A 25,293-nucleotide genomic window follows, 5' to 3' on the forward strand; every position below is an offset into this window, starting at 1 on the left:
GGAGCAATTTCCAAACGCCTGAAGGTACCACGTTCATCTGTACAAACAATAGTACGCAAGTATAAACACCATGGGACCACGCAGCCGCCATACCGCTCAGGAAGGAGACGCGTTCTGTCTCCTAGAGATGAATGTAATTTGGTGCGAAAAGTGCAAATCAATCCCAGAACAACAGCAAATGACCTTGTGAATATGCTGGAGGAAACAGGTACAAAAGTATCTATATACACAGTAAAACGAGTCCTATACCTGACTCAGTTAAACCAGCTGGTGTTATATAGTAAGTAGTGGGGTGGTGTGGTGTTATATGTTGAGTAGTGGGGTGGTGTTATATAGTGAGTAGTGGGGGGGCTGGTGTTATATAGTAAGTAGTGGGAGAGTGTTATATAGTAAGTAGTGGGATGGTGTTATATGGTAAATATTGGGGTGGGGTGGTGTTATATATTAAGTAGTGGGGTGGGCTGGTACTACATAGTAAGTAGTGGGATGGTGTTATATAGTAAGTATTGTGGTGGGGTGGGGTGGGGTGGGGTGGGGTGGTGTTATATAGTAAGTAGTTGGATGAGCTGTTGTTATATAGTAAGTAGTGGGGTGGTGTTATATAGTAAATAGTGGGATGGTGTTGTATAGTAAGTAGTGGGGTGGTGTTGTATAGTAAGTAGTGGGTTGGGCTATTGTTATATAGTAAGTAGTGTGATGGTGTTCTACAGTAAGTAGTGGTGTGGGATGGTGTTATACAGTAAGTAGTGGGTTGGGCTGGTGTTATATAGTAAGTAATGGGCTGGTGTTATATAGTGAGTAGTGGGATGGGCTGGTGTTATATAGTAAGTAGTGGGATGGGCTGGTGTTATATAGTAAGTAGTGGGATGGGCTGGTGTTATATAGTAAGTAGTGGGATGGGCTGGTGTTATATAGTAAGTAGTGGGATGGGCTGGTGTTATATAGTAAGTAGTGGGATGGGCTGGTGTTATATAGTAAGTAGTGGGATGGGCTGGTGTTATATAGTAAGTAGTGGGAGAGTGTTATATAGTAAGTAGTTGCGTGGTGTTATATGGTAAATATTGGGGTGGGGTGGTGTTATATATTAAGTAGTGGGGAGGGGTGGTGTTATATAGTGAGTAGTTGGATGAGCTGTTGTTATATAGTAAGTAGTGGGGTGGGGTGGTGTTATATATTAAGTGGTGGGGTGGTGTTATATAGTAAATAGTGGGATGGTGTTGTATAGTAAGTAGTGGGATGGGCTGGTGTTATATAGTAAGTAGTATGATGGTGTTATATAGTAAGTAGTGGGGTGGTGTTCTACAGTAAGTAGTGGCGTGGGATGGTGTTATATAGTAAGTAGTGGGGTGGGGTGTGGTGGTGTTATATAGTAAGTAGCTCCTGAGTGGCGCAGTGGTCTAAGGCACTGCATCGCAGTGCTAACTGTGCCACTAGAGATCCTGGTTCAAATCCAGGCTCTGTCGCAGCCGGCCGCGACCGGGAGACTCATGGGCGGCGCACAATTGGCCCAGCGTCGTCCAGGGTAGGGGAGGGAATGGCCGGCAGGGATGTAGCTCAGTTGATAGAGCATGGCGTTTGCAACGCCAGGGTTGTGGGTTCGATTCCCACGGGGGGCCAGTATAAAAAAAAAAAAAAATGTATTCACTAACTGTAAGTCGCTCTGGATAAGAGCGTCTGCTAAATGACTAAAATGTAATGTAAATGTAAGTATTGGGGTGGGCTAGTGTTATACGGTAAGTAGTGGGTTGGGCTGGTGTTATATAGTAAGTAGTGGGATGGGCTGGTGTTATATAGTAAGTAGTGGGATGGGCTATTGTTATATAGTAAGTAGTGGGGTGGTGTTCTACAGTAAGTAGTGGCGTGGGATGGTGTTATATAGTAAGTAGTGGGGTGGGGTGTGGTGGTGTTATATAGTAAGTAGTGGGGTGGGGTGTGGTGGTGTTATATAGTAAGTATTGGGGTGGGCTGGTGTTATACAGTAAGTAGTGGGTTGGGCTGGTGTTATATAGTAAGTAATGGGCTGGTGTTATATAGTGAGTAGTGGGATGGGCTGGTGTTATATAGTAAGTAGTGGGATGGGCTGGTATTATATAGTAAGTAGTGGGATGGGCTGGTGTTATATAGTAAGTAGTGGGATGGGCTGGTGTTATATAGTAAGTAGTGGGATGGGCTGGTGTTATATAGTAAGTAGTGGGATGGGCTGGTGTTATATAGTAAGTATTGGGGTGGGCTGGTGTTATATAGTGAGTAGTGGGATGGGCTGGTGTTATATAGTAAGTAGTGGGATGGGCTGGTGTTATATAGTAAGTATTGGGGTGGGCTGGTGTTATACGGTAAGTAGTGGGATGGGCTGGTGTTATATAGTAAGTAGTGGGATGGGCTGGTGTTATATAGTACGTAGGGGGATGGGCTGGTGTTATATAGTAAGTAGTGGGATGGGCTGGTGTTATATAGTAAGTAGTGGGGTGGTGTGGTGTTATATGTTGAGTAGTGGGGTGGTGTTATATAGTGAGTAGTGGGATGGGCTGGTGTTATATGGTAAGTATTGGGGTGGGCTGGTGTTATACGGTAAGTAGTGGGTTGGGCTGGTGTTATATAGTAAGTAGTGGGATGGGCTGGTGTTATATAGTAAGTAGTGGGATGGGCTGGTGTTATATAGTAAGTAGTGGGGTGGTGTGGTGTTATATGTTGAGTAGTGGGGTGGTGTTATATAGTGAGTAGTGGGATGGGCTGGTGTTATATAGTAAGTATTGGGGTGGGCTGGTGTTATACGGTAAGTAGTGGGATGGGCTGGTGTTATATAGTAAGTAGTGAGATGGGCTGGTGTTATATGGTAAGTATTGGGGTGGGCTGATGTTATACGGTAAGTAGTGGGTTGGGCTGGTGTTATATAGTAAGTAGTGGGATGGGTTGGTGTTATATAATAAGTAGTGGGATGGGCTGGTGTTATATAGTAAGTAGTGGGATGGGCTGGTGTTATATATTAAGTATTGGGGTGGGCTGGTGTTATACGGTAAGTAGTGGGTTGGACTGGTGTTATATAGTAATTAATGGGCTGGTGTTATATAGTGAGTAGTGGGATGGGCTGGTGTTATATAGTAAGTAGTGGGATGGGCTGGTGTTATATAGTAAGTATTGGGGTGGGCTGGTGTTATATAGTAAGTAGTGGGATGGGCTGGTGTTATATAGTAAGTAGTGGGATGGGCTATTGTTATATAGTAAGTAGTGGGGTGGTGTTCTACAGTAAGTAGTGGCGTGGGATGGTGTTATATAGTAAGTAGTGGGGTGGGGTGTGGTGGTGTTATATAGTAAGTAGTGGGGTGGGGTGTGGTGGTGTTATATAGTAAGTATTGGGGTGGGCTGGTGTTATACAGTAAGTAGTGGGTTGGGCTGGTGTTATATAGTAAGTAATGGGCTGGTGTTATATAGTGAGTAGTGGGATGGGCTGGTGTTATATAGTAAGTAGTGGGATGGGCTGGTATTATATAGTAAGTAGTGGGATGGGCTGGTGTTATATAGTAAGTAGTGGGATGGGCTGGTGTTATATAGTAAGTAGTGGGATGGGCTGGTGTTATATAGTAAGTAGTGGGATGGGCTGGTGTTATATAGTAAGTATTGGGGTGGGCTGGTGTTATATAGTGAGTAGTGGGATGGGCTGGTGTTATATAGTAAGTAGTGGGATGGGCTGGTGTTATATAGTAAGTATTGGGGTGGGCTGGTGTTATACGGTAAGTAGTGGGATGGGCTGGTGTTATATAGTAAGTAGTGGGATGGGCTGGTGTTATATAGTACGTAGGGGGATGGGCTGGTGTTATATAGTAAGTAGTGGGATGGGCTGGTGTTATATAGTAAGTAGTGGGGTGGTGTGGTGTTATATGTTGAGTAGTGGGGTGGTGTTATATAGTGAGTAGTGGGATGGGCTGGTGTTATATGGTAAGTATTGGGGTGGGCTGGTGTTATACGGTAAGTAGTGGGTTGGGCTGGTGTTATATAGTAAGTAGTGGGATGGGCTGGTGTTATATAGTAAGTAGTGGGATGGGCTGGTGTTATATAGTAAGTAGTGGGGTGGTGTGGTGTTATATGTTGAGTAGTGGGGTGGTGTTATATATTGAGTAGTGGGATGGGCTGGTGTTATATAGTAAGTATTGGGGTGGGCTGGTGTTATACGGTAAGTAGTGGGATGGGCTGGTGTTATATAGTAAGTAGTGAGATGGGCTGGTGTTATATGGTAAGTATTGGGGTGGGCTGATGTTATACGGTAAGTAGTGGGTTGGGCTGGTGTTATATAGTAAGTAGTGGGATGGGTTGGTGTTATATAATAAGTAGTGGGATGGGCTGGTGTTATATAGTAAGTAGTGGGATGGGCTGGTGTTATATATTAAGTATTGGGGTGGGCTGGTGTTATACGGTAAGTAGTGGGTTGGACTGGTGTTATATAGTAATTAATGGGCTGGTGTTATATAGTGAGTAGTGGGATGGGCTGGTGTTATATAGTAAGTAGTGGGATGGGCTGGTGTTATATAGTAAGTATTGGGGTGGGCTGGTGTTATACGGTAAGTAGTGGGTTGGGCTGGTGTTATATAGTAAGTAATGGGCTGGTGTTATATAGTGAGTAGTGGGATGGGCTGGTGTTATATAGTAAGTAGTGGGATGGGCTGGTGTTATATAGTAAGTATTGGGGTGGGCTGGTGTTATACGGTAAGTAGTGGGATGGGCTGGTGTTATATTTTAAGTAATGGGCTGGTGTTATATAGTGAGTAGTGGGTTGGGCTGGTGTTATATAGTAAGTAGTGGGATGGGCTGGTGTTATATAGTAAGTAGTGGGATGGGCTGGTGTTATATAGTAAGTAGTGGGATGGGCTGGTGTTATATAGTAATTAATGGGCTGGTGTTATATAGTGAGTAGTGGGATGGGCTGGTGTTATATAGTAAGTAGTGGGATGGGCTGGTGTTATATAGTAAGTATTGGGGTGGGCTGGTGTTATACGGTAAGTAGTGGGTTGGGCTGGTGTTATATAGTAAGTAATGGGCTGGTGTTATATAGTGAGTAGTGGGATGGGCTGGTGTTATATAGTAAGTAGTGGGATGGGCTGGTGTTATATAGTAAGTATTTGGGTGGGCTGGTGTTATACGGTAAGTAGTGGGTTGGGCTGGTGTTAAATAGTAAGTTATGGGCTGGTGTTATATAGTGAGTAGTGGGATGGGCTGGTGTTATATAGTAAGTAGTGGGATGGGCTGGTGTTATATAGTAAGTGGTGGGGTGGGCTGGTGTTATATAGTAAGTAGTGGGATGGGCTGGTGTTATATAGTAAGTAGTGGGATGGGCTGGTGTTATATAGTAAGTGGTGGGGTGGGCTGGTGTTATATAGTAAGTAGTGGGATGGGCTGGTGTTATATAGTAAGTAGTGGGGTGGGCTGGTGTTATATAGTAAGTGGTGGGGTGGGGTGGTGTTATATAGTAAGTGGTGGGGTGGGGTGGGGTGGGGTGGTGTTATTTACATTTACATTTTAGTCACTTAGCAGACGCTCTTATCCAGAGCGACTTACATGAGCAATTAGGGTTAAGTGCCTTGCTTAAGGGCACATCGACAGATTTTTCACCTAGCCGCTATATAGTAAGTTGTGGGGTGGGGTGGTGTTATATAGTAAGTGGTGGGGTGGGGTGGTGTTATATAGTAAGTGGTGGGGTGGGCTGGTGTTATATAGTAAGTGGTGGGATGGGCTGGTGTTATATAGTAAGTGGTGGGGTGGGGTGGTGTTATATAGTAAGTGGTGGGGTGGGCTGGTGTTATATAGTAAGTGGTGGGGTGGGGGTGGTGTTATATAGTAAGTGGTGGGGGTGGGGTGGTGTTATATAGTAAGTAGTGGGATGGGCTGGTGTTATATAGTAAGTGGTGGGGTGGGCTGGTGTTATATAGTAAGTAGTGGGATGGGCTGGTGTTATATAGTAAGTGGTGGGGTGGGGTGGTGTTATATAGTAAGTGGTGGGGTGGGCTGGTGTTATATAGTAAGTGGTGGGGTGGGCTGGTGTTATATAGTAAGTGGTGGGGTGGGCTGGTGTTATATATTGTGGTCCTCTTTAGCTCAACTGGTAGAGCACGGCGCTTGTAACGCCAAGGTAGTGGGTTTGATCCCCGGGACCACCCATACACAAAAATGTATGCACGCATGACTGTAAGTCGCTTTGGATAAAAGCGTCTGCTAAATGGCATATTATTATTATTATTATATAGTAAGTAATGGGCTGGTGTTATATAGTGAGTAGTGGGATGGGCTGGTGTTATATAGTAAGTGGTGGGGTGGGCTGGTATTATATAGTAAGTGGTGGGGTGGGGTGGTGTTATATAGTAAGTGGTGGGGTGGGCTGGTGTTATATAGTAAGTGGTGGGGTGGGGTGGTGTTATATAGTAAGTGGTGGGGTGGGCTGGTGTTATATAGTAAGTGGTGGGGTGGGCTGGTGTTATATAGTAAGTGGTGGGGTGGGGTGGTGTTATATAGTAAGTGGTGGGGTGGGGTGTACCTGGTACGTCCCCTGTAGTGTTCCCACCAGTAGTGTGACCTCCTCCACCACAGACAAGTCGTACTGCAGGTCCTGGAGTTCCTGGTAAAGCATTGGAGGACCCAGGATCACTTTCCCTGTGGTCAAAACACAACATGGCCTGTCATACATACTACAGTACACACATCAACAGGTTAAACCAATTAACATGTCATACACATCAATGCTTGTTTCCTAAATACATCATAAAACAGCTCAAGGTCAAACAACTATTGCAATCCCCAATGGAACTTTCCTGAACTACAATAACTAGTGGAAGTGATAAAGAAAACTTGCACTTGTTGAAGCTCTGGTTCCACTAAGAAAGGAGTTCAATGTGTGATGGATCGATCACCACAGTTATTTGTTGAACAGTCTGAATGAAGTCGGGAGTCTGAATGTATAACTAAAAAGCAGATAGAGATTGGCCATTTGGAGCTATATGACGCCCTTTTCCCCAGCAAAAGGAATGCAGGTGTCTCATTAGACGTAAGATTCACCAATCGATTTGGGAGCACACTGTCTTTAAAGTCTACCTCTCCAACCTCAGGAAATCAATAGCTCTGCCTCTCACTGCTATCCTCCCTCCATACTGCCCTGGTCCACATCTCTACACAAGGCTCCAGGAGCACAACATAATTCAATGTTGCAGCAAGATGTAACTGTAGAGTTGTCCTGTGCTGTCATCACAACCACATAATCAAGTAGCAGACCAGCTTTGGCACAAGTCAGGTTACTGAAGCATGGCCCTTTGTGGGAGTCTAGTGGCTGTGTAAAGCCAGCGGGTGACTGTGTGGTTGTATCGACAAATAGTCAGAGAGTGGAGAGAGGCAGGTATTGTTCTCTTAAGAGAGCCTTTGTAACCTTTGGGCATTTAGTGCAGAGGAGGCTGGTGGGAGGAGCTATAGGAGGATGGCTCAGTGTAATGGCTGGAAATTATATAAATGGAACGGTATCAAACACAAACATATGGAAACCACATGTTTAACTCCATTACATTTATTCCATTACAGCCATTACAATGAGCCCATCCTCCTATAGCTACTCCCACCGGCCTTCACTGATTTAATGGGATCTCTCACACTGACGTGCACAGACATCTGTCATCTGTGAGACACGATCAATAGCAGACACATCTGAATATAAAGAGGTGTGCCTGCCGTGAGTCTCTGTAAACAATGACTTCCCTGTAGCTGTGGGACTTTGGGATTTGCTTGCACACAGGTCCGCTGTGTCCCCGCCTGCCTAGAGTTGGCCCCAGCCCCGGAGGTGAATGTGCTGAGTTGTAATCCAGCGTAATCCCGTTGGTGTGGCGGGATTGGTTTTCACACTCAGACACGGTCATTCACACTGGCCGCCAGGCACGTAGCAGCAAGGCAGGGCTGAGCCCACAGGGGCCCCTGCCCATCCTTCCAGGGGCAGCCGCTTCATGTAACAACAGCCAGCAGGAATCTCCATCCTCAGCCTATAGTCCAGTCCAGCTGGTGCTGCATCCAGCTCTGGGAACTAACCTGAGGGAATTTTACAGCAGCCACTGCTTCCAAATCCCCAATATATCAAATCTGCACCAAAGCCATATACTAATCCCCATCCGAACCTGGTCACCAGCTTACTGCATGTAGATGTAGCATAGATACAGTGCAGCATTGCTGTGCATCACAGTCTCGTGTCACTGTCAGTATAAAACAATAACTCTGTAATTGGGGCAGGGAGAAGGTAAGCCTGTGTGTGGGTACATGGAGAGATGGCACAAGACCAGACACAGTGGGGAGACAAAGCTGTTGCCCACCTGTGTCTCTGCACAATGGAGAGGGAGAGGGAGAGAGAGAGAGAGAGAGAGACCCCACCACTTACTATATAACACCACCCCACCCCACCTGTGTCTCTGCACAATGGAGAGAGAGAGAGAGAGAGAGAGGGAGAGAGAGAGAGAGAGAGAGAGAGAGAGAGAGAGAGAGAGAGAGAGAGAGAGAGAGAGGAGAGAGAGAGAGAGGAGAGAGAGAGAGAGAGAGAGAGAGAGAGAGAGAGAGAGAGAGAGAGAGAGAGAGAGAGAGAGAGAGAGAGAGAGAGAGAGAGAGAGAGAGAGAGAGAGAGAGAGAGAGAGAGAGAGAGAGAGAGAGTTGAGAGATCCCTGTAGTTCCCAGAAGGCCAGCCTTCTCCATCAACAAGGAAGGGCATCAGGGCCTGCAGGAGATGAAAAATTAGCCAATTTCTCGCCAAGCCATGGGAGCGTTCCCCCAGGGGAACAATTCAGCAGATGCATAGAGGAAGATTCCTGGAAAGGCATGATTAAGGGGATGGCTTGCATTGGCCCCATGCTAGATTCAAAAATTAATCAACCTGATTTTCAAAAGTCAGGATAGATCGAGAGAGAGAGAGAGAGAGAGAGAGAGAGAGAGAGAGAGAGAGAGAGAGAGAGAGAGAGAGAGAGAGAGAGAGAGAGAGAGAGAGAGAGAGAGAGAGAGAGAGAGAGAGAGAGAGAGAAAGAATCTGAAGTCAAATGTCTACTGTTTGCTGATGATCTGGTGCTTCTGTCCCCAACCAAGGAGGGCCTACAGCAGCACCTAGATCATATGCACAGATTCTGTCAGACCAGAGAGTAAATACACAGTGACAGAATACCTGAACACTGTGACTGACCCAAAATTAAGGAAAGCTTTGACTATGTAGTACAGACTCAGTGAGCATAACCTTGCTATTGAGAAAGGTCACCGTAGGCAGACCTGGCTCTCAAGAGAAGACAGGCTATGTGCACACTGCCCACAAAATGAGCTGGAAACTGAGCTGTACTTCCCAACCTCTTGCCAAATGTATGACCATATTAGAGACACATATTTCCCTCAGATTACAGAGATCCACAAAGAATTCGAAAACAAATCCAAATCCCATATCTATTGGGTGAAATACCATAGTGTGCCATCACAGCAGCAATATTTGTGACCTGTTGCCACAAGAAAAGGGCAACCAGTGAAGAACAAACAGCATTGTAAATACAACCCATATTTATGTTGATTTATTTTCCCTTTTTTTACTTTAACTATTTGCACATCGTTACAACATTTACATTTACATCATTTAGCAGACTGTATATAGACATAATATGACATTTGAAATGTCTTTATTCTTTTGGAAATTGTGTGAATGTAATATTTACTGTCACTTTTCTTTATCCATTTCACTTGCTTTGGCAATGTAAACATATGTTTCCCATGCCAATAAAGCCCCTTGAATTGAAATTGAATTGAACGAGAGCGAGAGAGCAAGAGAGAGAGAGAGAGAGAGAGGGGGGGGGGGGATAGACCTTTTAATGTCAACTTAAATCATCCCACAGCGTTGCAGTAAACTTTTAAGACTTTAAGGCTTAATCTTCAGAGAATCTAAGCCTAATCTTGGCATCCCTGTTAAACTGTTGCTGTTCACTGAGTGTGACATGGTCAGACGCTGCTGTAAAAGGCGCCATTAATATTTAAAGGCTGTTCCATTACATCCTGATAAGGCTTTGTATCTCCTCCTTCCCATGGCACATTTATCAGGGATCTCTCCACCAAGCTGTACGCACAACATAGTTTTGAGAGGGGTGAAAAAAGGCCTGTTTAACCATTAGATTCCTATCTAGTGCTGCTGCTTCTCTAATTGGAGCTGGAGAGGAAGGGAATATTCTCTGCAGATTGATGACACCACTCCAGATATGTTTGTGGTCTATCAGAGAGTGAAATGAGACTGTGGAGGCTGCAGCTCTGTTTTCCCACTGTATCTCTCGCATATAAAAACAGCCCAGGCAGATGGAACCAAGTGACCATCATCGCTATTCTTTTCACAAACACATCCTCAATCAGAGTGACAGCGCTGTGTCACCAGAATTCACAGGGATAGTTCACAGTACGAAACAGATTAGAGGGCTGTGCTGAGTTAGACCATGGGGCTGAGACTAGGAGTCTGGCCAAGTGATGAGATTAGCTGGACTACATGTAGGAGATGATGAACAGGGATAGAGAGGCAATGGATGGATGACTCAGGAGGTTTACCAACCTGGGAGACAGGCACTGCCAGGGTGCTTGGCAGCACTATGTTGGAACATGGTCTCCTTGGCCTGGGAGGCCTCCTGACCCACCTCCACTACCTGGACCTGCAGGAGGGGGGCACTCCACTTCATGGTGTACTTAGGACCAACAGGGACCAGGCTGCTGATATCAGGGGGGCCCCTGGTGGTCGGAAAGAGAAGAAACAGGCAAACAAGTCAAAGCTTCTCCCAGCATCCCTCTCTTCCTGACAGCAGCACTAATCCCAAACCACCTATTTGAATTGTCACAAAAAGAGCTGAGGAACTGAATTATAATCCTTCTGATCAGCTGTGTTCACGGCAGAAAGCGGGACCCCCGGCTATGAGCATGGTTAATTTCATATTCATATATTCCTGTAATCACGCATTCAATCAACGTTGTGATCACTTTGTCAAGATTCTAGAGGGCAGGCAAAGTCAACTTCAGGGGAATCAAGTTGAACGAAACATGGGCTGATAACTACTTTGAAGGCTGAACAAGAGAGCTTAGAGGTATGAACGTCTCAAACAGGAGCTTTGCAAATGGAGGAAAATCTTTGCTGTTTACCTTTAGCTCTGAGACGATGTGAACAATGGTGCTGTCATAGAGGATAAATTGTAGAGGGACCAATAAATATTTTATGTCAGTGATCTAGGACTCCTGTTGCTGTAGTTAAGCTGCCTACAGTTTGTTAAAAGCTGATAAAGCTCCTGTTACTCCAGATAGTGCTAGAGAACGCCTATTAGCTATTACTCTTTGCTATGCAGTTTGCCAAAATATATCCTTGCAAAGCCTTGTAGGCTGAGCCTTGTGGTGCTGCTGCTGTGGAGCTGGGAAGGTGTTTGTGTATTCAGACTGTAGAGCTGTTTAGCAGAACTCACTCTACTCTACAGAGACACCACTTACTTGACGTTGATGTTGGCACAGATGAGGATATCGTTGAAGAGGAAGACTTTGCGCTCCTTAGACTTCAGGACCTGGCCTCGCTCCCCATACACCGTCTCAATCAGCGTCTCACAAAGCACCAGCGACCCCTGGTCTGAGTTCAGTTGCTAAAGGGGCAGAGCAATCAGGACACTGTCTCAAAAGGCACATCACAAAGGGCAAATTCTCCAGGGTTTCAGTTCAATTGCTAAGGAGCACAGCAGGCAGGCTAAATACTGGTTAAGTGAGTGTCTCATTGAGGATCAGTGTCAGATCAAGGGAGGTTTGTGCAGTCAGGGCACACAGAACACATTCACATGCTAAGACATACACACAGTGGCGACCCGTCATTCAGGGCAGGTGGGGCAGAGCCTGTTTGGAGCCCCACCTGTTTTTTTGTGCCTGTTTTGAATGTTATTTTGGCATTAATACGTGTAACATATCAGTTTGCAAACAATGTAAAAAAAAAATATATATATAACATTGAGTTAATAAAGCCGCATACAAACATGGTCTCTTTTTTTCTTTCTTGAGTAAGGCAGCTAAAATGCAGGTATTTCAGCCTAGCTCAGTGCTTTCTGTGGTGGTGGGGCAAGCCAGCGGATAATATGGAGCGTAGGGGTTGGTAATGTTGCGCCATGATTGGCTCAGTGTTCTGTCACTCATGGGGACAATACATCAATGCAAAATCTAAGGGTAGAGCTCGAAAATTCAAGTCCCTTGGGTGCTGCCATAGAGTTACATTAGAAGTGCCTATCCAAGAAGGCTCAAGGTCATTGGCCACAGATAAAATGACGTCAAGTCAAGTTGGAAATCGCAAATTCAACAATGAGTGGTTTGGAAGGAATCAGTGGCTAACTGCAAGCATTGCAAAGCAATCACTAGCCTGCTATTCAGTGGAGTGGGTGTGTGGTCCCAAGTCTGGGTTTAAGGGTCTCTTTTCCAAGCTTAAAAGGATAAACATTCAACAATGGCCATACTGTCAATCCAGCATGACTTCTTCAGCATGACTCAAAACAACTGGAAACTCGTAAATCTGACTTCAGTGAGTTCAAGACAACTGGGAACTGAAAAAAACGAGCTCCGACTGGGAAAGTAAGTTTTGAACGGTCACCCAACTCGAAATTGCAAGTCGGGAACTTGGGCCTCTTTCTAGAGCTCCGACCTGAAGATCACTGACGTCATCATCTTGTTTTTTTCAGAGTTCCCAGTTGTCTTGAAAGCACCATAAATCCAGAGAATGCCAGACTTTGATGACTAAGTTTGATGACAAAATTTGCCCACGAAGGACCGCTGCGCCACCTTCCTGTTCAAGTGAGCACAGCACAACAAGGTGAGTCCAAAAATGTATTGTATGCTGCTGTATAAATGATGTAATATGCCAGGGAGATATGTACTGTATACTGTAGCTAAGAAAGTAATACTAAGTGTATGTTGTGTAGTAAGTTGTTAGTAGCCCATGTGCCTCAGCCTAATAATTTGGTCCCTTTTTGCCTCATAATTTTGCCTACTGTTCTGACTTGGTGGTGCACATGTAGCCTATAGCCTGTTTTAGAGAAACGTAATCATCAAATATTGTAAGAGCTTTCATTGTCTGCTTATATGCCCCCTTTATTTATCCTACGGTTCTGACTTGGTGTACAGGGAGAATACTGTAAGAACGGCCCATGATCTGAATTCTGTCGCTATACATTTCAGAAGTGCTGAACAAATAATTATGTTGACTACGTCCGTCCAAGCTCGCTCATTAATGTCTTAATAGAAATTACGGATTGCCTCTTATCCGCTCGTCAAACCTTATGCCATAGTTTGTACATCTCAATTGTCAGTAGAAACCACATTTGTTTAAGCAAGTCAGCCATATCAGCTGTTTTTTAAAAAGGCAGTAAATGAGGCTGAATTAACAGTTTCACTGCCAGACAAGGATTTGCTGATAGCCAACTGTAGCAGTGGTAAGGTGTTGGGACTGCTTGTTGGAACTCTGCTGTTGGGACAGCTTTATGTAGGCCCTAACAGTTTGTGGGCACCGTTTGTCACCGTTATAGTGCAATTAATGTATTGTTTAGTGTTGTGTTGTGTAGTGGCTTTGCTGGCATGCATCTAAAAACATATTAATTTTTTTGCCCTACCAAGATTTACATGCTAAAATCGCCACTGCATACACAGACACACGGAAATATCCACAGAAATGTCTCTGTATACTGCAGTATGTGAGAACACACAAGACATCCCTTTCCTAAGGTACATTTGGCAAAGGGTAATCTAATAGAAAGTATTTGCATTACTTGGTCCAGTCATGTTTTATGTCCAGCTGAATCAATACAGTCAGTTTGATGTATTCTAAAACAATCTTCTGAAAAAAAATGGTCATTACAACAACAGTAAAAACCAAAGACCGAACTGACGGTAAATACAAATATGCAGCTCAGATATTGTGTCCCACTTTGATGTTGATGTTTGTTCGATAGAAACACAATTTCTATGAATAATGAATCTGTGTTTTGTCCATTTTACAATGCTCAGTGCTCTACATCCCATCACATCTCACAAAATGGATTGTTATATCTGTGGGGAATAAGTAGTTGTGCTTGGCTTTTATTCAGATGGCTTGGGAAATGAGTCATTAGTCAAACAGTAGCCTGTCTTCTATGATCACAGAACTACAGCACCCTCCAGAGGCAGAGAGACGTAAGTCATGGAAGGCCCCTCAGAAAAGTCCAAAGTGTCAACAGTGTGTCTGCATGTGTGACTGTTTTGTGTGAGTGTGTGTCTGAGAGATAGAGTGAAACGGAGACCTCAGCCTCTTCCCACTCACAGTGTTATCTCCCCTATTCCACTGACTTAGATACTTAGTGACAAATAATTAATATTTCATTGGACGGTTATGGGATAATGGAAGAGAGCTGCTTCCTATTGAAATTCTGCAGTCTCACCGCAGTAAATGGAATTCTGTGTGGAGCAGACGAGATTGGCCGAATCAGCTCATCTCAGGGCTCTGGGAAATTCACCACCATGGACCAATAGAAAGAAAGAGAGAGGGAGGCACAGAGGGAGGGAGAGGGAGAGAGGGAGATGATGGGCTCCCGGTGGGGACAAAGAGAGAGAGGAAGAGGGAGAAAGTGAGCAAGAGAAAGAGAGGGAGAGGGAAGAAAATAATAGCAGAAGGAAAGGAGGGGGGAAATGATAGGGAGAAGGAGACAAGGAGCAACGGGGAGAGATAGCTTCCAATTAAATGTCTCATTTACCCCTTAATTCCTCTTATTCAAAAATGCATTTGTTCAGATTTGCAGCATCTGGACTGTAATTCCAGTGTGGTAATGGAGAAGAAACGTCCCTGCCGTGGTGTTTAGACACTGTTCACGGGCCATAATGGCCATCATTTCTGGGCAATGATTTTTCTAAATAAAAATGCTTTCCTAGACTAATGTTTGGGAAGGTAATGTAAGTGATGGCTATATATATATGCTAATGAATAGGTGTTTGATGTAAGTGATGGCTATATATGCTAATGCATAGGTGTTTGGCTCATGCGATAACACAGTGGAGGTAGAAGAAGGGATCTGGGGTTGAGCCACACAGTAAACAGGTTGATTACTCTGTGTGCGTGTGTGTGTCTGTGTCTGTGTGTCGGTTTGTGTGTGTCGGTGTGTGCTTGTGCGTATGTGCTTGTGTCGGGGGGTGCGTGTGCGTGCATGTGCGTGCGTACATGTGTATTGCAGTGGTTTAGTCACCTTGCTGAGCGAGTGGTCGCTGACACTGCGGGCTAGCTGCTGAGTCTCAGCTATTTGGTCGGCCACACGCTTCTGTTCATTCAGCTTCTCGGCCAGCATCTCCAGTTCAGTCAGAGCCAGCTGCAGAGGCAGGCAGTCTACGTGACCCTTAGGGGTGTTCTTCAGCATGTCCTGACAGAGAAACAGAGAGGAGAGAAACAAACACTAAATAAAGTGAAGGAGGTGTTGGTTTGTGTGTAAGTGTGTGTGTGCATTGGTTTCTGTGTTTAAGGCCCAGAGCCATGTAAAGCACATTGTTTTCATTTTCATATGTCTATAAACAATCCAAGTATTTATTGAGTTTCATCCCAGATCTTTGTGTCTGGCTTACCTGCAAATGTGTGTGCTTGTGGACCTGCAGAAATACGGCCTTGTATTCTGTGTGTGTCCCAAAAGAGTTTCAGTGCTTTGAGTTTAGTTCCCTGTGTAATATATGATTTAACACAGACACTCCCTCTCCAGGGTGCTGAGTTTGAGGCAAGAGGGAATCGCCTCATTCACATTCATAACTTATCTTTTGAAGTCATGGATAATCAACCCCTTCTAATGGATAGAATGAGGTACTGCAGTTCCAGTATTCAAGTTCAAATCAAAATCTTTTCACACACAATGTTGAGACAGGAAGAGTAAAGGAAGACAAAGAAGCCTACTGCATGAAAAGCTAATATGGTTAGATTAGCTAGGTAGAGCTATTCCTGGTGTTATACTGTATCTCATGAATTTAGTCGTTTTCAACGGCTCAATGTATCATGGCACGTGTTAATCTGTTGATTAAATCCATAAAACATTGTGTGGTGTTAATCTCAGATTGTTTATCTGTTAGGTTTTCTCATATGACATTATCATATCAATGTTAGCAGTGAAGGTGCTGGTAAAGGCAGACACTACCAGTCAAAAGTTTGGACACACCTACTCATTCAAGGGTTTTTCTTTATTTTGACTATTTTCTACATTGTAGAATAATAGTGAAGACATCAAAACTATGAAATAACACATATGGAATCATGTAGTAACCAAAAAAGTGTTAAACCAATCAAAATATATTTTATATTTGAGATTCTTCACAGTAGCCACCCTTTGCCTTGACGACAGCTTCGCACAGTCTTGGCATTCTTTCAACCAGCTTCATGAGGTAGTCACCTGGAATGCATTTCAATTAACAGGTGTGCCTTCTTAAAAGTTAATTTGTGGAATTTATTTCCTTCTTAATGAGTTTGAGCCAATCAGTTGTGTTGTGACAAGGTAGGGATGGTATACAGAAGATAGCCCTGTTTGGTAAAAGACCAAGTCCATATTATAGCAAGAACAGCTCAAATAAGCAAAGATAAACGACAGTCCATCATTACTTTAAGACATGAAGGTCAGTCAATACGGAACATTTCAGGAACTTTGAAAGTTTCTTCAAGTGCAGTCGCAAAACCCATCAAGCACTATGATGAAACTGGCTCTCATGAATGGAAGACCCAGAGTTACCTCTGCTGCAGAGGATAAGTTCATTAGAGTTACCAGCCTCAGAAATTGCAGCCCAAATAAATGCTTCACATAGTTCAAGTAACAGACACATCTCAACATCAACTGTTCAGAGGAGACTGCGTGAATCTGGCCTTCATGGTCGAATTGCTGCAAAGAAACCACTACTAAAGGACACCAATAATAAGAAGAGACTTGCTTGGGACAAGAAACACGAGCAATGGACATTAGACCGGTGAAAATTTGTCCTTTGGTCTGATGAGTCCAAATTTGATATTTTTGGGTCCAACCGCCGTGTCTTTGTGAGACGCAGAGTAGGTGAATGGATGATCTCTGCATGTGTGGTTCCCAATGTGAAGCATGGAGGAGGAGGTGTGATGGTGTGGGGGTCCTTTGCTGGTGACACTGTCTGTGATTTATTTAGAATTCAAGGCACACTTAACCAGCATGGCTACCACAGCATTCTGCAGCGATACACCATCCCATCTGGTTTGCGCTTAGTGGGACTATCATTTGTTTTTCAACAGGACAATGACCCAAAACACACCTCCAGGCTGTGTAAGGGCTATTTGATGAAGAAGGAGAGTGATTGAGTACTGTGTACATATTACTTCAACTACCTCAACTAGCCAGTGCCCCCGCACATTGACTCTGCACCGGTACCCCCCTGTATATATAGCCTCCCTACAGTAATTTTATTTTACTTCTGCTCTTTTTTTCTCAACACTTTTTTGTTGTTGTTTTATTTTAATTTTTTATTAAAAATAAATGCACTGTTGGTTAAGGGCTGTAAGTAAGCATTTCACTGTAATGTCTGCACCTGTTGTATTCGGCGCATGTGGCCAATAAAATTTGATTTGATTTGATTTGATTGAGTGCTGCATCAGATGACCAAGCCTCCACAGTCACCCAACCTCAACCCAATTGAGATGGTTTGGGATGTGTTGGACCGCATAGTGAAGGAAAAGCAGCCAACAAGTGCTCAGCATATGTGGGAACTCCTTCAAGACTGTTGGAAAAGCATTCTAGGTGAAGCTAGTTGAGAGAATGCCAAGAGTGTGCAAAGCTGTCATCAAGGCAAATGGTGGATACTTTGAAGAATATAAAATATAAAATATATTTAGATTTGTTGAGCACTGTTTTGGTTACTACATGATTCCATATGTGTTATTTCATAGTTTTGATATCTTCACTGTTATTCTACAATGTAGAGCGGTAGAGCACGGCGCTTGTAACGCCAAGGTAGTGGGTTCGATCCCCGGGACCACCCATACACAAAAAAAAACATGTATGCACGCATGACTGTAGGTCGCTTTGGATAAAAGCGTCTGCTAAATGGCATATTATCATTATTATTATTATTAAAAGAAAAACCCTTGAATGAGTAGGTGTGTCCAAACCTTTGACTGGTAGTGTATACCTGCAGTAAAAGGATGAACTGGGGAAAGCGCTGGATGGGCTTCACCATGAGGCCGTACAAGGTGATCCGGTCAACACTGGACGCCTGCTTCTTCTACACAACACAGGATAAGAAGTTTTAGATAAACAGCATAGCATAGTACAGTCAGGAGATAAGCAAATACACAGAAAGAAAGACCCCTCTAGACACCTCTTATTCAGAGGACAAGATATGGAGAGTGCATGAGTGTGGGAGTAGGAGTGGGTTTAGGTCAGTAAGGTGTGGAAAAACAGACTCTGGTTGCTGTGCTGGTCATTAGAGAATTGGGAAGTGGAGGTGTTCATATGCCATGCCTATTTCTATGGGCACAAGCAATGTTCATGTAACAAACTGTTCAAACCCCTCATGTTGGTGGAGAGAAAATGTTGCAGGTGTAAAGCTTATTTCCTGCAATTCTACACATTTTGTCATGGGGTGCAGAAATGTTTTTGCAGTTTTAAAGCGAATGTTCTTGCAATTCTATACATTTTGCCATGTCTAATGTGTATTAATGTGAAATTTGAGTGATTCTAACATTACTACAACATTTCAAAATTGCACCTTGCGCATTCTACTATTACGACTTTCAAGAGTAAATTGAAGCTGGATTGAGTTCCTTAAATATACGCGCCCCCCCCCCTGACACCCCACAGTTTGGGAACCACTGCTCTACAGTATGTGAGATTTGCTAATTGGTGCAATATATAAATTATTGGTGATTAGTGCAGTGTATCGCAACAAGTAAACCCAACCAGGCCAACTTGAAATATTTGAATAAAGCAACTACACTTTTAACCCCCTAAGGTTGATGTCCGCGCCCCCGCATAAATGTAATTAGCATAATAAAAACATCCCCCAAAAAATCAATCTATGGAAAGACTCTCACGAACACGATGGTGTTCTCCGTTTTGCACTACGACCTCCACAAGTGTCAGTAGACTGGTCTGAAGTCGGTACAGCCGATCTGCCAACTTCTGTCTGTAGCATTCGAACCGTTTGGGCTACACACTAATATGACCTCTCTGTGCAAAGGTGAGACTCTAATTAACATATACATGCTCTAGGACGCCCACAGGCCTCACAAGACTTGTCTGAAGGTCCCCTGGTACCAGTTGAAAAAATGAATGGAAGTATATATGGAGACTGTTTAATGCCAAAAATATGGAGTTAAATACATGTAAAAACAAGTAAAATAATGTGTCCTGATCTTTCTTATATCAAATCAAATGTTATTTGTCAAATGCGCCGAACACAACAGGTGTAGAACTTACTGTGAAATGCTTACTTACAAGCCCTTAACCAACAATGCAGTTCAAGAAAGAGTTAAGAAAATATTTACTAAATAAACTAAAGTAAAAAAAATAAAAAGTAACACAATAAAATAACAATAACGAGGCTATATACAGGGGGGACCAGTACCGAGTCAATGTGCGGGGGTACAGGTTAGTCAAGGTAATTTGTACATGTTGGTAGGAGTAAAGTGACTATGCATAGATACATTTACATTTACATTTTACATTTTACGATAATCAGATATAGGAGAGACACTTCAGAACAAACTTCCTTTTGATATGTTTTTGGGACTATCTGTTGTTCCATGTAGTGAATCTGTTATTCAATGCGTTTGTATGGGCTAATAGCAGTAAGGCCCAAAAAATTGTTCATAAAATTCCCGGCTTAGACAGGGCTTAGACTCTGATGGGTTAACCAAGTATCAAGACACCAGTAGAATATAGTATATTTAGAGGGCCAAATGAAATAGTACATGAAGGTCGAAAGTGACCGTGGGTTAGAGTGTATTGAAAGAACAACAGAGTTTATTGGTGAAGAAAAAAACATGGACAGGTCTACTTTGTAACTCACCTTTAAGAATTCCAGGAAAGCTGGTTTGGACATGCATGCCTTTTTAATAAGGGCCATGGCATTGGTGAAGTTATTGACATAGTCGCTGTAAACATCTAGCACCATCGACTTGGAAAACTGTAGAAACACAGAAAGGTGGGGTTATGGGAAATGCAAGAGAAACAACCCTTGGATTTCACATCAGGAATCTGTTGGGTTTTTCATGGAACAAATTAATTCAGGAACTAGTCATGCTTGGTTATTTATTTGTAAAAGCATCTGACAACATTAAGTTCCTAGAAAGTCAATAGCTCCACAGCTCATCTAACAATCCTATTCATGGATGGAAGGGTAGAAAAGGGTAGACAATGGCCATTTAAGTGTGATATTTCAGACCCTGATCTGTTTACCATCCAGGAGACCAACAAACACCCTTCACAATCCACAATCCTGCTGCGACGGCACACAGTCATTCGCTCTCGTTTGATTAAACACAAAGCAGGCTGCTAACGGCAGCAGTAGATGGAGGAGCGGTAGCTAGGAAATTAGCCAGTCTCACATAGAAATGAACCCTCTCTTTCATCTTCTCTGCAAGCCAGCCACAAACAACACACAGATAGTATGAGACCTACTAATAGCATAAAACATTAACAGCTGGGTGACAAATACACTGTCAGATGAAAAAGAGAAATTAATGAGGAGTGTTGAGTCCTCTCTCCTACCTCTCAAAACAGGCCCATTTGGCTGGTGTCAGGATATCAATGGAACATCACAATAAACAAGGTCAGAAGGAGGGCAGGGGATCAAAATGGTGTCTTTGATAGGTAAATAATGAGCAAGCCTTCTGGATGAGCACATTGCAGAGGGTCACAGCAGCACACTCATACATTAGTCCAATAGTCCTATGCCAATGCTATAAGCACACATATTCTGATTGTATTTGCTGCAGAAGAGATATTCATCTTAGCTGTAATTGTCTCCATGTTTGAAGTTAGTGTTGTTTGCTCAATTTTAAGTGCTGCTCATCATAACTGTGTCTGTGGAAATTGTCTTCTAATGCCCTATGGGAAAACGGACACCTTTCTCTCTTTCTCACACACACACACACACACACACACACACACACACACACACACACACACACACACACACACACACACACACACACACACACTAACCGAGGCTACAAATAGGTCCCCAATCTTCTCACTGCTGTCCCACTCAGCCACACGTGACGCCAGTGCAATCTGGAACATGGAGTGACACTGAGTGATCTCCCGTAGACGGTAAAATACAGGCCGGATCTTCCGTGGGCTCAGGATGCGTGGGTCTGCCTCCAGCAAGGGCCTCTGGTACTCCTGGGGAAATAGTATACACAGGTTAACTTGGATTAGGTGTGCTTTACGGTAGAGAACAATATAAAACACACAGGTAGGCCCTGATCATAAAAAGCAACACATCAATAGCAACATCTCTCAACAGATACAACAGCAGCATCACGCGTGCCTTGGACCCTTACTGAAAGGCACATTGATGGAATCGTCAGTTAGTAACAATCTTATAAGCAATTGCAATTAGTCAAGATGCTGAACAGTATAAAAACTAGTCAACTGTGTAAAACATGTGACTGCAGTGTATTTTAAGGTGAGAGTCATTTAAGTATGGCTAATGTAGCCTGTACAATCAGAAACTGTCAGATGCAGTCAGCAGAAAATCAGCAATGAAAGTCAATGCTTGGAAACAACAATAGATGATAGACTAGTGCTGCTTTTACAAGCCTCCCCTGCCCAACCATAAATCCTCCACAGCAAATGAATTATCGACAGGTGGAATATGGATATGGGGCATAACACAGGCAATTTCTGATATTACAGGACTGAAGTCGCAGTTCTTAAATGTCTAATATTTGTGCTCATGGCTTTTTTTATTCTTTTTTTATGTGAGTTTGGACTTGAATGGTACGCAAAATCACAAAAAAAGGCTAAACATCCCAAATTATCAAACACAATCATCTCATGCCACAACAAAGGTAGTACATCATATCTTGACAGAAAATATTTTGCAGAACAACCCTCTCATTGATCATGCCTGATCCCATTTCAGCAGGTGTGTCACTCGTCATCTAATAGGAGAGATAACGAATTATTCTCTCTCCACCACAGAAAAAGAGATACAACAGAGAAAAGAGTGAAACCCATGCTGTGATTCTGTGAAAACCTAACAGAGAGAGAATCTCTCTATTAGCATCAGTGGGGCACCACAGATGTAAAAGGAATCTGTTCCATCATGATTATTTATGCGTAGCAAGCCTGGTAATTTGATAAATATCTCCAGTTTCCTTTTCAGCCTCATTTCTAAATGCTGAAAATATTAACGGATTACATCTGTCAGAGTAAGGGTAGGGTGGAGTGGAGGGTTGTGGTGGGGTGGGGTGGGGTGGGGCAGGGAGAAAAGGACTCACCTCAAGGATTCTCCTGAGGGACTCAAGATAACTGCGCTCACTCTGAATGATGGAGCCCAGGATGTGGCGTCTGACCACCTGAGGACAGAAGAAGCCAATCGGGAAACATACAGGTCAGAGGTCAAAGGTCACACACAGAAAAGGGCATGATGGGAGTTAATTGTATGCCGTACAGCCTCAATTGTGTGTGACAGGTTGTTTGATAGTACTATGCCTGTGTGTGTGTGTGTGATTGTAATGGGGTAAGAGAGTTTGGGTGGAGTAGCCTTGTTTGCATGAGGCCCGGATTTACCTTGAGGTTTCCCTTGAAATGAGTAGCACTGTACTTAACTGTAGCAGACATATTCCTCCCAATCGCACTACAGAGTCAGTGTTGGCAATAGAAAAATAATGTTTGCATCATTGCATGCATATAACATGACCCTAGAGATTCACAGAATACTCTGACAGACACACACACACACAGAGACAAACAAACATCTGTTATACACACATACACACCTGCTGGCTGCTCAGTCCCTCAGGCATAGGGCTCAGCTGTGCAGGAGGATGTTTCACATCTGACACAGCCACATCCAGGTACCCTGCATCATCCTCCACATCCTCTGCACAGGGGCACATACAGGCACATTTAAAGCTTTCATATCTAAACTGGAGCCACACTCCAAATGTATTACCTCTAAAACATGAAGAGATTAGCACTCTGCAAGAAAAACTCAGGAGGGAAAAATACATTTTAAACAATACTGTATCTCAGTAGAAGTAAAGAGGCGAACAGACAGTACGTTTTCAAAAAAGCATTCAAACACTCACACTTCTCAGCGTGAGTACGAAGGTGTTCAAAAGGCACTCAACAAATTCCCTGCAACCATACAGACATAGATACTAAAACAGCTTTTCGCCAGCCAGCACTATTCCAATGAATGATTTTGGAACGATAACAGTGTCTCAGTTTCAGAAATATAAAATGCTGCATAGATTCCCCCTGATCAACAGCTAAAAATAGAACCACTGGCCTGTTTGTTTGAAGATTTGTTTGAGTCGTGGCTCCGTTTTCTGTGGTTTCTGGAGCTGCTCAACACTCCATTAATGGATGGTAATCTGGTTCCATTGTGCAACGAGGCTTCCTACACTGCTCTCCTACACATCAAAACCTTCAGTTGGCCACAACATCTGTCTTTAATGGGAGCGAGCCAGCTCGACTTATCCCGGCTGTTTCGTTTGAAACAACTTACATCATTTAGATAATTTTTCCAGGAGTCTTTTCTATTTTAAAGCTGGGATTGGAAATGCAATGGGAAGCTTTCTCCCCTATCTGCCTTAACATTACTTTTGGCCCAGCTAGCATCACACAAGTTTTCATCCGCAGCTTAATTCAAAAGAGGCGACTGAAATGTATGTGAACTCCTATCTTCCACAGAAACTCTCAATTCACTACAAATTCACACATTTTGCTATAAGAGGGAAACTTTTATCTGACACAGTCATTTGGCAAACAGTCAGTTTGAATAACCTTTTCTCAGATTACCTGAGTGGTCCTTCTTGTGCAGGAAGGAGACTTTCCGCATAAAGGCTATTTTGGTCTTGTCCAGTCCATCCTTGGTCCCACTCCTGGCGGCCTTCATTAGCTGATGAACCTGGTTCAAAAGGCCAGAAGAGTTAGTCCACGAGGAGAAGGAGAGTGGAGCCAGGAAACACTGCACAGTAATCCACAAGGAGAGAGAGAGAGAGAGAGAGAGAGAGAGAGATGGGGCACTAGGTGCATCAAGCCATGAATCCCGACATCTGCGCTTCTCAGTTGGTCTAGTCTCTAATCAGGAAGTCTATGAGGAGATCATAGTGAGATTATGGTAGCAGACTGGGCTGTAGTTGTGGGGAGGTAGTGGAGTTATGCTCGGTGTGGCTACATTCTGCTAACCACAAACCCCACTCTGAGCATCAATGAAGCCCTGCAGAGTCAGGTTAAGCTCACGGACCCAGAATACACACATGGTGATAGTATTTTTAAATGATGCCACTATTTTTAAATGATAAAAACTAGGTTATCAACTGGGAGCAACTGGCAACGTGTTTATTGATGCAAATGTGTTTTACTTATTCATGTGTCCCCATAACTGATACTAAACTAGAAGGAGAGAGACACATCTCTCATGAGAGCAACAGTCTGGAGGATAGCACAGAAGCACAAGGGGGGATGGTAAAGAAAGTTAATCATATGAATATCTAAATCAGTTAAAATGCACATCATACTACAGAATACATATTTTGGTTTTGGTCATTTTAATCCTTGCAAAGCCTCCTGGGTGCTGTAGTTTTGAGGTCTAGGCTGAGATACCTTTGTGTCATGTGTTCTCTTACTGCCAGTGATATACCTTGGTGTCATGTGTTCTCTTACTGCCAGTGATATACCTTGGTGTCATGTTGTGTTCTCTTACTGCCAGTGATATACCTTGGTGTCATGTTGTGTACTCTTACTGCCAGTGATATACCTTGGTGTCATGTTGTGATCTCTTACTGCCAGTGATATACCTTGGTGTCATGTTGTGTTCTCCTACTGCCAGTGATATACCTTGGTGTCATGCTGTGTTCTCTTACTGCCAGTGATATACCTTGGTGTCATGTTGTGTTCTCCTACTGCCAGTGATATACCTTGGTGTCATGCTGTGTTCTCTTACTGCCAGTGATATACCTTGGTGTCATAGTTGTTTTTGCCACCCAGCCTCATGACTATTTCACGTTTGGTCCTGGCACAACGGTCCCTCAGTCGATGTATGTCAGGAGAGTACTGCTACAGTATGGGGAACGCCACA

The 25,293-nt window shown here is 43.5% G+C and overlaps 1 protein-coding gene across 1 annotated transcript in view; it reads right to left on the bottom strand.

The window, feature by feature from the left end:
- Positions 1-25,293, bottom strand: part of LOC121577721 (rho guanine nucleotide exchange factor 10-like protein) — a 158,694-nt gene that overhangs the window by 113,921 nt on the left and 19,480 nt on the right. Inside the window, exons 7-17 of the mRNA XM_045223702.1 lie at positions 25,173-25,271; positions 24,012-24,120; positions 22,985-23,088; positions 22,484-22,561; positions 21,201-21,380; positions 20,044-20,160; positions 18,163-18,255; positions 15,234-15,404; positions 11,485-11,630; positions 10,568-10,740; positions 6,521-6,636 (exon numbers count right to left, since the gene is read on the bottom strand). Of these exons, the coding sequence (XP_045079637.1) occupies positions 6,521-6,636; positions 10,568-10,740; positions 11,485-11,630; positions 15,234-15,404; positions 18,163-18,255; positions 20,044-20,160; positions 21,201-21,380; positions 22,484-22,561; positions 22,985-23,088; positions 24,012-24,120; positions 25,173-25,271 (1,386 nt within the window). The remainder of the gene's footprint in view (positions 1-6,520; positions 6,637-10,567; positions 10,741-11,484; positions 11,631-15,233; positions 15,405-18,162; positions 18,256-20,043; positions 20,161-21,200; positions 21,381-22,483; positions 22,562-22,984; positions 23,089-24,011; positions 24,121-25,172; positions 25,272-25,293) is intronic.

The sequence above is a fragment of the Coregonus clupeaformis genome, chromosome 12, assembly GCF_020615455.1.
Source record: "Coregonus clupeaformis isolate EN_2021a chromosome 12, ASM2061545v1, whole genome shotgun sequence".
Lineage (NCBI taxonomy): Eukaryota > Metazoa > Chordata > Actinopteri > Salmoniformes > Salmonidae > Coregonus > Coregonus clupeaformis.